The sequence below is a fragment of the Moschus berezovskii genome, chromosome 14 (genome assembly GCF_049115385.1).
Source record: "Moschus berezovskii isolate FMDL1 chromosome 14, NW_MosBer_1.0, whole genome shotgun sequence".
NCBI classification, from domain to species: Eukaryota; Metazoa; Chordata; class Mammalia; order Artiodactyla; family Moschidae; genus Moschus; species Moschus berezovskii.
Window position 1 is genome coordinate 69,808,418 of NC_142473.1, and position 12,509 is coordinate 69,820,926.

The following is a 12,509-nucleotide window of genomic DNA, read 5'->3' on the forward strand; positions in this document are numbered from 1 at the left end:
TGTTAAGTTCGTGTATCCCTCTCTGGACCTGATATAAAAAGCATGGACTCTCCTTCCTTAAAAATGTGCTTGTGCACTTTGAGAAATCCCTCCCGTGATGTCCCCCAGGCTGGAGCATTCCTATCTGTGTCGCTTTTCTATTGCTGCTTGACAGATTGCAACAAACCTAGCAGCTGTTTGAAACAACACCCACTTACTGTATGACAGTGCTGTGGATCAGAAATCCCGGCCCATCATGGCTGGGGTGCCAACCCATGGTCTCACAAGACTGAAATCAAGGTGTCAGCCAGGAGTAGGGTGTCATCTGCAGGTTGGACCCCTCTTCAACCTGGAGGATTCATGTCCTTGGATAGTAGAACTCTTCCCCTTGTTTATTTGCTAGCTCATCCAGAGATTGCTCTCACCTCCTGGAGGCCTCCTTCAGATCTTTTCTGTATGGTCATCTTCATAGACAGTTCCTAAATGCCTGTTTGTTTCTCCAAGGCAAGTAAAAGAATTTTTCTCCTTTCAGATTTCGTCTTTTAGGAATTTTCTCTTCCTTTTAAAGAATTTACCTGATATGTCTGAACATTGGATAGGTTGCCTTTTGATTAACTCGATGTCACTGATTTAGGACCTTAATGGATATGTCTACAAAATCCATCACTTTGTCCTCAAAGGCAACCTAATCATGGGAGTGACATCCATCATGTTCACAGGCCCAGCTACACTCAAGAGAGATGATGTGGGGTGTATACACCAGAACAGCAATATTGGGCTGTCTCAGAGTTAACGGTCTTCCTGCCATGTGATAATACCAGATCACTAACTGCATTTAAGGAATTTCAGAAATATAATTTGCCTTTGGGTTTGTGTCACCCTGAAGTCATTTTTAGATTATGTAAAATCTTTTTTATTTAAAAAATTAGGTTTAAAACGTTTTTAATGTAAGACATTTTTAAGTACTATTGAATTGTCAGGTTAAAATTTTCCAAAAAGCTGTTTTGTATAAGGAAATACATGACTTTATGCCACTATAACTTAGAATGGATTGAGAACTTGACATGGTAGTCTAATTATATCCTTTTAATAAACAAAGACACCTTTGTTTTGCAGAATAATACAAAAGCAAGTCTGTTACTTGTTTAGTTCTTTTTCATTCTAAATGCATTTATGGGTTAGGTTTATTAACATTAGATTGTGCTGATAGCATTTGGGCATAATTTTAAGTGGTATGATTTCCTGGCCATAAACAGTCAGATTTGCTCCAGTGCTTTATTTAGTAAATATCCTAATGAAAGTCATACATGCAGTAAGCTTACCACTCTGTGAACGCTATGTAAAAATTATTTCACAAGTACCCAGAGTGAGGGTATGGCTTACTTTATGAATTGCTCATCTGCCAAAAGACACCTCCCTCCCGAAAAAAATGCTCATTTCCTCTATCTCCCCTTCACGTGTAGCCTCCATTTTCTGAATGTTCTTAGATTCCTGGTTGCTAATCATGGTTATCTAACTCCCTTATCTCCAGGGATGCTCTCAAACTGGTCCAGTTGAAACAGACGGGCAAGATCACTGAACCCAGACCCACCCCAGCCCTGCCAACCACTCCCACAGCGCCTTTGCCCCCACAGGCTGCAGCCACACCGTCTTATCCCCGGCCAATGATCCCTCCTGTATCCACTCCCGGACAGCCTAATGTAGAGGTAATGTCATCTGAACAGATTTTTATTTTTCAGATTTAACTGAGAGAAAAAATAAGAACCATTACTCTTAGGGGTTCTTTTACTAGTCCATTATGAGCTACTAGTAGTAGCTCAAAGTGGTAAAGACAGAAATACTCTGTTTTTCACATTTCAGTAAACAAAATTTGTTTATACAGTGCTAACTTCCAAATAGAATTATGGTTCAATTTAAGTTTGCCACAAGTTTCACAGTGTACGTGCCATGTATCTGCTCTGTAATAATGATACTTTTCATGTCTTTTTTCCTTGCGTGTGCTATTAGTTATTAATAGCTGACACCAGCTCCCTTTTGTGGATATGTTTTATTTTTGACTAACAGTGTTGATAGTCTTACAGTGAAAAACTTGTAGAGATTATATAGCTAATCATTCTCTCCCTCTTGGATACATGCCCTTTTTTGTTTTCAAATTACTCCATTTTACCTTTTTGTCTCCCTTTCTTAGTACCTTTTATGTCATTTGCTTCCCATCAGAAGAATTGCAGGATAATCATTTCTTTTTAAAGTTGAACGGCTACTGAAAAAAATAAACCTACAGTGCCTTTTCTGATGGAGAAATATATTTAAATGTAATATTGTCAAAGAATTAAAAACAGTACAAATTTCTTGAGAAACAGACTTTTCAAATGTGTATTGATGATTCATGTCTACATACACAACAGTTTATGAGTAATCAGATCTTATTTCTTTAAAAAATAAGTTATTCAAATTTGGCAGATAAACTTTAAAATTCTTTCAGTATATAAACATCATTTATTTTATTTGATCAAGTGTTTTGCTAGCATAAGATGTTTGATTCTCTTAGAAAGCATTTGTAAAAAAAATCAGCTGTACTTTTGATTTGTTTTTATTATCCTAAGTGATTGTAACCCTGCCCCAGAATGAAGGACAAAAAAGGAATTAGCCATAATTTAAGGCCCATCATGTTTTTGTTAGAGGTTCAAGGAACAGAATTGAAAAGCAACAGTAAAGTTATAGGAAGACCTTCTTATCTCATTCATACTTCATGAGTTTATTGAAAATAAGATCTCATGTGATTTGTTTTATTCTTAATTACAAACCAAAATAGAAATAATTTGGGAGATTATCTAGTATTTTGGATTATCTTTTTCTCATGTATGCCATTTTAATAAGTAAGAATTCCCTGTAGTTGTTTTGTTGATATATTGATTGCTTTGAGTTTTAAGAAGTGATGTTTGTAACAGAAGCTACTTACAGGCTTATAGGTAAGCACACCCATTAGGGGATTATTTATGATTTGGTGTGTTTCCTTTTTTTTTTCAACAAAGTGTGGTCTTTATTCCTGACAGCCACTTTGGGCTGTGCTGTGTCTTCATTGCAGCTCAAGGGTTCTCTGTTGTGGCTCACAGGCTTTCCTGTATTAAACTTTATTTTCTTAAGTTAGGTCATTGAGACCGGATTTCAGTTATACAGTTTATTTGCTTGTTTTTTTCAGTTCAGTTTATGATTTAATGGACACGTTATCATTCTTTGCAGGGCACATTCACTGAAATCCCAGCTAGCAATATTAGAAGGGTTATTGCCAAGAGATTAACTGAATCTAAAAGTACTATACCTCATGCATATGCGACTACTGACTGTGACCTTGGAGCTGTCCTAAAAGCTAGACAGAATCTGGTCAGAGGTTAGTAAAACTGAGTTTATTTAATGTCATATACATGCTAAACTGTTACGATATCCTTTGTTTATAACATGTACATTGTGTATCTTCTTACTTCAGTTTCATCATCTGGGCATATTTTAGTATTAGAAAAGAATTCTCTTTTCCTATAAGAAATAAATTGATTCCATAGTGTTGAATACATCATACTTTTTGGAATGATATCTGAAGAAGCAATTCTTAAATTTTAGAGCGTAAAAATACCCAAAACTGATTTAAGAATATTTTAAAGATATCTTAAGATATCACTCTTCTTTATACATTTTAATTTTTAGTTCATATTTAAAATATACTTTCATGGTATTAAATTTGTATTGTTCCTCTCCCAAATCAACTGAAACTAAGTTTGCTGAGAGACATAAACTTTTTAGTAAAAAATTATGTAATTTTCTGTGTTTTTGATAGTAGCCATTCTCATGGGTGTATCTCCTTCATTTTTGAAAGATATTTTTGCTGGGTGTAGAATTTTAAGTAAACTGATATGAGTGTTTTTTTGTTTTGTTTTGTTTTTGTTTTTTCAGTAATTTTAAAGGTATCATTCCGTTATCTTCTGACTTAACAGAATAATGGCTGACATTCTTTTTCTTTGTTCTCATATACATATATATATATATATGATGTTTTAGCAGTATGACTGTTATGTGCTTAAAGCTTTTTATTTCCCTTTTTTTTTTTTTTGACCTATTGCCTGTATCCTGTCTGGGTTTCTCTTAGCTTATGTGTTTTGTGGTTTCTGTCTTTGATTAATTTTGACAACTTCTAGATACAGTTATTTGTAACTATATCTTCTTCATATTTTTTTCTCCTTTGAGCTCTAATTATAAATATTAGACATAATTCTAAAAGTTAGATATAACCTCAGTTCCCTAATGGGCTCCAGAAAGTTACGATTTTGTAGTGTATCTCGCTTTTCCTCTCACCCTATTCAGATGGGCACAGCTTTCTCTTATGGCTTTCTGTATCCTACATGAAAGCAGGACTGGTAAGTCAGTTTAGGTGTAGACTTTCAAACCTGACAGATTCTAACAGTCCAAGGAACCAAATGGAAGGCTATTTTAGACAGAGTGATCAATAGTCAGAAACTTAACCCTGGAAGCTCCCCTTGGTCTCAAATCAAACTTGCTTGGTTTTGTATGACGTAGAGGTTATTGTGGAAATAATTTTCGTAATTCCTTCCTCTCATGAGACAGGAAGCAGTACTATTTCAGTGGAGTATGGATTCATATGGCATCTGCATTCCCCAGATTTGGTTTGTCCTTTCAATTAGGGATTTTCTGTTGCGTCTTCAAAGAGCCCACATTACCCATACATCTCCACTCTTCTTTCTTATATGAGGTTATAATCTATAACATTCTATAAGCATGTTTCACACTTTGTTTTGTAATAATATGCAAATGAAAGTATTTGGTATTCTCTCACTGAGTAGTGTATGTCGTACTCAGTTCAGTTCAGTTGCTCAGTAGGATCCGACTCTTTGCGACCCCGTGGACTGTAGCACGTCAGGCCTCCCTGTCCATCTCCACCTCCCGGAGTTTACTCAAACTCATGTTCATTGAGTCAGTGATGCCATGCAACCATTTCATTCTCTGTCTTCCCCTTCTCCTCCTCCCCTTCAGTCTTTCCCAGCATCAGGGTCTTTTCCAGTGTGTCATGCTTCATATCAGGTGGCCGAAGTATTGGAGTTTCAGTTTCAGCATCAGTCCTTCCAATAAATATTCAGGATTGATTTCCTTTAGGATGGACTGGTCGGATCTCCTTGCAGTCCAAAGGACTCTCAAGAGTCTTCTCCAACACCACAATTCAAAAGCATCAATTCTTCAGCACTCAGCTTTCTTTATAGTCCAACTCTCACATCCATATACGATTACTGGAAAAGCCATAGCTTTGACTAGACAGACGTTTATTGGCAAAGTAATATCTCTGCTTTTTAATATGCTGCCTAGATTGGTCATAGCTTTTCTTCCAAGGAGCAAGCATCTTAATTTCATGGCTGCAGTCACCGTCTGCAGTGATTTTAGAGCCCAAGAAATAAAGTCTCTCACTGTTTCCATTTTTTCCCCATTTGCCATGAAGTGATGGGACCAGAGGCCATGATCTTAGTTTTCTGAATGTTGAGTTTTAAGCCAACTTTTTCACTCTCCTCTTTCACTTTCATCAAGAGGCTCTTTAGTTCTCACTTTCTGCCCTAAGGATGCTGTCATCTGCATATCTGAGGTTATTGATATTTCTTCCGGGAACCTTGATTCCATTTTGTTTCGAAAAGTCCAGCATTTCACATGATGTCCTCTGCAAATAAGTTAAATAAGCAGGGTGACAGTGTACAGCCGTGACATACTCCTTTCCCAATTTGGAACCAGTCTGTTGTTCCATGTCCAGTTCTAACAGTTGTTTCTTGACCTGCATACGGATTTCTCAAGAGGCAGTCAGGTGGTGTGGTATTCCCATCTCTTTCAGAATTTTCCACAGTTATGTCCTACTCTGTTCTTAATAAAATGTTAGCAATGGTATCCTTTCTATATGTTTGAAAGGAATTTGGGGAAAACATCTTCTTTCCACATACTAGATTTGGGGTGCCTATCAGAAATATAAGTGAAAATGTCATGTGAGAAAGTGTGTGTTTGAGACTGAAACTCCAGATACAGAAGGATTTAAGATAGAATTTGAAGGAATCATTATCATATAAATGGTATCTGACTGAAAGAGAGTGAGCAGATCGTGGAATAAAACCAGGAGAGTCTGTAACACAGATACCAGAAAGAGAACGTGTTTCAAGATGAAGAAAGTAGTCAAATACAGGATATGATGAGGGTGGGAAATCAGGTGAGGACTGCCCACTAGGGCCCTAGATTTGGAAATCATCAGCTGGTAGGTGATTTGGGAAGTCTTCACTGGGGACACCTATGAATAGTAGGTAAAGTGAGAAGGATGCTGAGCTACACGAGAAATAAGCACAGTGTTCTGCTCTTAAAGGAGTTTTAAACAAAGATGTCTGTATTTCTGGAAATCTGAATTATAAAGTTGAATATTAGAAAAGCAGCTGACAGTTACTGTGACAGTTTGGCAGTACTTCAGTTTATGGTGATACATTTAATCCCTTTCTGAAATCTTAGCATGCCTTTGGAATGAACTGTTGTTTGTGTAAAATTCCATGATACTATAGTAACTGGATTTGTGTATCCTCCACATACCATGACTAGATATTGATCTTAAAGTCTTTTTTCTAGAAGCCCATGCAATAAAGAATCAAATATAGCTTCCATTTTCCACTTTCATACACACTGGTAAAGCAGAGGTATAAACCCAATGCTTTTGTTATGACTAGCCCTCTGGGAAGGGAGGGGACCCCAGCTTTATCTTAAAATCATTATGTATACTGGAAGAACATTGATTTAATTGAATTCACCATAAAACTAGTGAGAGACCTCATATCATTCATTGCATTAGGATCCGTGCCAACATTGCTTCATCTTTGGCATTTACTATATCCTGTTTGGTTAAGTTAAAAACCAGCTCTTATTTAATGTAGTAATTTTAAATTTTTTCATTGCATGCCTTGTTAGTAAAAAGAAATTTCTGAAAATTCCACCCCCCACCCGTGTGTGTGTGTGTATATATGTGTGTATATATATATATATGCTTGTTTTTTTAAGGTGATTGTTCTAATATATTCAGTGTATTACAAAGAGTACACAGGATACGGACATTTGAAAAGGATTTGGAAGAAAATGAATCTTCTTGTAAACTTCCTGACTATACATTCTGTGGACAGACCATTTTCTTTTTAGAGACACAGGACTTGATTCTTTTTTTTCTGATTATGGTTGTCATGTATCTTTCAAGTACTTGTGTATGATATCTGAATTGTAATCAGGACTAGGAGTAAATGTTTACATTTCATGGTTAATATTATTTATCCACGACCTCATATAACGCAAATTTTTCTACTCAAGGAAACCTTATAACTAAGCAAACAAAGACCTGTAATGTTTTTTTTTTTTTACCATTGTTTGTCAGTACAGTTCATAGTTTGAGTTTGAAATCATAATTGTTCATTTTAAAGTTTTATTTTGGATATTAACCATCATATGCTATTTTTCTTTCAGATGACATTAAAGTATCAGTAAACGATTTTATCATCAAGGCAGCAGCTGTTACACTTAAAGTAAGCCCAGATAATTTTGGCTTCTAAAGTAGTCTCTAATTTTTGGACCAGACATTCTTCATTTGTGAGGATTTGTTTTGATTTATTTTCTTCTTTCATTTCATTATTATCTATGAAGAATTTAATATCCTCAGAAGGTTGGGGCTTTATTATTTGGATGTAGTGGCATCGTTGAATAAAAGAGTTGAGCCTTGAAGGATGGAGAAGTGAAATGAGTAGTTGAACAGTAATGAAATGGAAATCAGTGTAGCATAACTGTGAGAAACCTGAGTGAAAATTCATTTTAAGAGAGTGGTCAGGAGTAAAATTAAAGAGACTGGGTGGAATCAAATTGTGGATTGCTGTGCTTAAATGACATGCTGGGAGGCTTGGATCTAACTTGGCAGAAAGTGACAAATTTTTGAAAAGAAATTAGTTGTTGCTTTCCATTTTTCAGCATCATTTTCTCTTGGGATAGTTGACGACATTATCAATACACACTGTTTCCAGGCATTTGGTAATTTCTTCTGTTTTTTTTCATCCTCAGTGCAGTTGTATGTATATTAAATATGTACATGCTCATATGTAGTATATGTTGCTATTTTAGTTGCTAAGTCATGTCTGGCCCTTTGCGACCCAATGGACTGTAGCCTGCCAGACTCCTCTGTCCATGGGATTTTCCAGGCAAGAATACTGGAGTGGGTTGCCACGTTACCATATCCTTCTCCAGTGGATCTTCCCAACCCAGGATCAAGCCCATGTCTCCTGCATTAGCAGGCAGATTCTTTACCACTGAGCCACCAGCAAAGCCCCATATATAGTATATAGCATATGTAATGAAGCCTAGGAAATCTCTCTTAAATAGAGAAGTCATTTATTAAGGGTCTGCTAATATCACCCAGGGCTACACTAAGAAGTCAGGTTTCCTTTTGCCACAGGAATAATGTGTTTGAATGTCACTACCCCTCTACCTTCTTCTCTTCTCCTCAAAGTCATGTCAGTCATCATATGAGGCAGGAAGGCTCACAAACATTAAATACTCCCTAGCAATTAGGTTTAAGAAAAAAAGCCTTTTTCTTAACCATTATATAAAGAGATCAAAACATGTATCATCAGAATTTCCTTAAGCTTGCTTCAAAAAGATAGTGTGTTTATTCTTCCCAAACATAAAAATTATTTAATATAGAAGTCCAAACCACTTTTTTCAAATCAAATTTTTCTTTCCTTCAGTCTAGCTATATTCACTTTCAAAAATGCATAGCATTAGTTATTTTTCTCTAATAACCTTAGTCTAAAGCGCCTTCTTTAATAACATGTTTTTTTCTTCTTGTGCTTTCTAGCAAATGCCTAATGTTAATGCAAGCTGGGATGGAGAGAGTGCGAAGCAACTGCCCTGTATTGACATTTCAGTGGCTGTGGCAACAGACCGAGGTCTAATTACACCAGTCATAAAAGATGCTGCTGCTAAGGGTCTACAGGAGATTGCTGACTCTGTAAAGGTAGGTCTTAAGCAATACTATACTTGCAGAATGTTGGAATTTACTTTCTGGGAAAGACTTGACATGATCCGGTCACACTGTGCAATAGATGTGTGTGTGTGTGTGTGAGAGAGAGAGAGAGAGATTTTTGACATTTTGAAATGATTATCGATTATGTATAGATGTTTTTAAGTTTTGATCCAGATACAACCCATTTTCAGATTATTTTGCATTCAAACATTCAGAAATAACATGCATATTTAGGGCCAGCTGCATTCAAACTACAGATGACTGCTTTAAATAATTTGACCCTAAATATAATATTTTAAATAGATTTTAAAGTTAAAGCTGAAACTATATTTTTATTAAAGTGCTCACTTTTCACAGCACTTTATTCTTAAAAGTTTATTCGTTTCCTCTCTAGGGTTGAGACCACTGAAAGTACTTAGTATTCCAGAAGCAAAGTTTTGTTTTTTCCCCTGGGCTCTAATATGGAAGAATCAGCTCTCACCAAAATTATTGCATTGAATAGGCAAGGAACATACACAGTAGGTCAGCTTTGACAGCCTCGATTAATATCCAAGGGTAATTTTTGACAGAAGTATCCCAGGTGTTGAAGTGTTACCTTTGAAAATTTCAGATTCATTTAGATAAGTGATTCTTTTTCCATATATATCTCTCTCAGGTCCTTGATAAAAATACGTGTGTGTGTGTGTAAAACAAGTTATAAGGGGGATTAAAAAGTAGAATATAATACTTCTTTATGGAGCTGTATAAATATGTAAACCTACTTACCCCAGGTAAATAAATGAATGGAAAGTGTAAGTTGCTCAGTCAGGTCCAACTCTTTTGCAACCCCATGGACTATACAGTCCATGGAATTCTCCAGGCCAGAATTCTAGAGTGGGTAGCCTTTCCCTTCTCCAGGGGATCTTCCCAATCCAGGGATGGAACCCAGTCTCCTGCATTGCAGACAGATTCTTTACCAGCTGAGCCACCAGGGAAGCCCGAGAATACTGGAGTAGGTAGCCTGTCCCTTCCCTAGCAGATCTTCCCAACCCAGGACTTGAATAAGGCTCTCCTGCATTGCAGGCGGATTCTTTACCAGCTGAGCTACCAGTGAAGCCCCAATGAATGGTAGGTAATCTAATTTAAAATGCGTAGTCTTGGATCTTAGAGTTAAATATAATTAAAGGTGACCTTAGTGGAATTTGTGTACTTAGATCTTTCTTCCCTCCTCTTTGAAAAGATTTGCAGAGTGTTTTTATATATGAAAAAGGAACTTTTTTAAAATTGAAGGGTGGTATTCAAAAAAGTAATAAAGGTTGGATTACTTAGATGCTGCACCCCTTTTCATGAACAGTTTTCAGCAGCAGTGAAATACATGTAATTTTAGTGTTTTTGTGATGTTCATATGAGATTAGATTAAACAATAGAGTTAGAATTTCCTTTAACTATAGAGTTAAAAATTAACTGTTACAGGGAGGTTTCTTTGGTTCTAACCAATTTATCAATTTTAGTCCTATAATATGATTCTTAAAGCAGCCATGTTAGCATTTGCTGTTCCTTGCATCCTAAAAGAAACTAAATTGAGGTGGTAAGGAAGCAGTGTCACCCGCCTCCCAGCAATGGGAAGGGCCCTCCCAACCCTTGGGAATGTCCCAGGGCCTCTGGTGGGCCTTGAGCATTTCCTGTAACTTCCAGCAGCTCCTGGGTCTGTTCGCTCTGGCTTTTTGTCTGAGCTTCCCCCTCTGCCTGCCTCTCTCCCACTTCAAGGTCGGTGACCACTAGGGCTTCCCTCCGGAGAAGGCAGTGGCAACCCACTCCAGTACTCTTGCCTGGGAAATCCCATTGACGGAAGAGCCAGGTAGGCTGCAGTCCATGGGGTCGCTAAGAGTTGGACACGACTGAGCGACTTCACTTTCACTTTTCACTTTCATGCATTGGAGAAGGAAATGGCAACCCACTCCAGCGTTCTTGCCTGGAGAATCCCAGGGACGGGGGAGCCTGGTGGGCTGTCGTCTATGGGGTCGCACAGAGTCGGACACGACTGAAGCGACTTAGCAGCAGCAGCAACAGCAGGGCTTCCCTCCGGAGAAGGCAGTGGCAACCCAATCCAGTACTCTAGCCTAGCAAATCCCATTGACGGAGGAGCCTGGTAGGCTGCAGTCCATGGGGTCGCGAAGAGTCAGACATGACTGAGCAACTTCACTTTCACTTTTCACTTTCATGCATTGGGGAAGGAAATGGCAACCCACTCCAGTGTTCTTGCCTGGAGAATCCCAGGGACTGGGGATCCTGGTGGGCTGCCGTCTGTGGGGTCGCACAGAGTCGGACACGACTGAAGTGACTTAACAGCAGCAGCAGGGCTTCCCTCATAGCTCAGTTGATAAACGGTGCAGGAGACCCCGGTTCGATTCCTGAGTTGGGAATATCCCCCGGAGAAGGGAGAGGCTACCCACTTCAATATTCTGGCCTGGGGAATTCCATGGACTGTATAGTCCGTGGGGGTCTCTAAGAGTCAGACACGACTGAGTGACTTTCACTTCATTATCTTATCTTATCTTATCTTATCTTATAATGTACCAGACAGTAGGCTAAGCGCTTCACTCAATATTAGTAGCTTTATATCATAGTTAGAACCTTAACTTCAAACTGAAGAAACTGAGATTTAGCACTTTTAAGAAATTACCCACAGTGTTGCATCTGGAAAGCACTAGGAGTTGTTCATTTAAACCCAGGCATTTCTCAGTTCCACTGCCACTTTCTTAGGCCTTCTGTGGCTTCCATAGCTAAAGTAGGTTCCTGAATAAACAATTACCCTGTTTATTATCTTCGTATGCTTTAAAAGTCTTTGAATTTACCTTGTTTATTTATTTGTCGACGCCTCTATGTTCCCAACACTCTGATGTTGACTGTCTTGTTCATTGCCATATATCTAATTCTGGATGGTGCTTAGAAGATAATAGTTGCTCAGTGAATTTATTTAAAAGAAGGGTTTCAATAAAAACTATTCTGTTGGAAGTAGTTTCTCAAGGAATTTGTTAGACTGTGAATATCTATCCTTGGACTCTAAGTTAAGAATGCCTGCTCTAAGTACTTCTTGATGCTTAAGAATTGCAAGCTTGTTAGTGTCTGGGACTAAAGGCATGCCTCAGCAAAGTTCAGGTTTATATTTCCTAAATAAAGTAATACAGTAACAAGCCTTAAATTCCACGCTATTCTTCATTAATTGCAGCAGTTTTAAGAGACAGAAGCAAAGTTTACCTCATTAGTAGCCAGAAAATTTTTTGAATGAATTAGTAAGGCATGTGATATATTTTGGGCTTCCCTGGTGCTTAGCAGTAAAGAATCCGCCTGCAATGCAGGAGACACGGGTTCGATCCCTGAGTTGGGAAGATCCCCTGAAGAAGGGCACGGCAACCCACTCCAGTATTCTTGCCAGGAGAATCCACATGGACAGAGGAGCCTGGTGGGCTCCAATCCA

General features: G+C 37.9%; 1 protein-coding gene across 1 annotated transcript in view; it reads left to right on the forward strand.

Annotated features, from left to right (window-relative positions):
- Window positions 1-12,509, forward strand: part of PDHX (pyruvate dehydrogenase complex component X) — a 73,682-nt gene that overhangs the window by 55,543 nt on the left and 5,630 nt on the right. Inside the window, exons 6-9 of the mRNA XM_055423828.2 lie at window positions 1,511-1,685; window positions 3,220-3,367; window positions 7,507-7,565; window positions 8,885-9,043. Coding sequence (XP_055279803.2) covers window positions 1,511-1,685; window positions 3,220-3,367; window positions 7,507-7,565; window positions 8,885-9,043 — 541 coding nt within the window. The remainder of the gene's footprint in view (window positions 1-1,510; window positions 1,686-3,219; window positions 3,368-7,506; window positions 7,566-8,884; window positions 9,044-12,509) is intronic.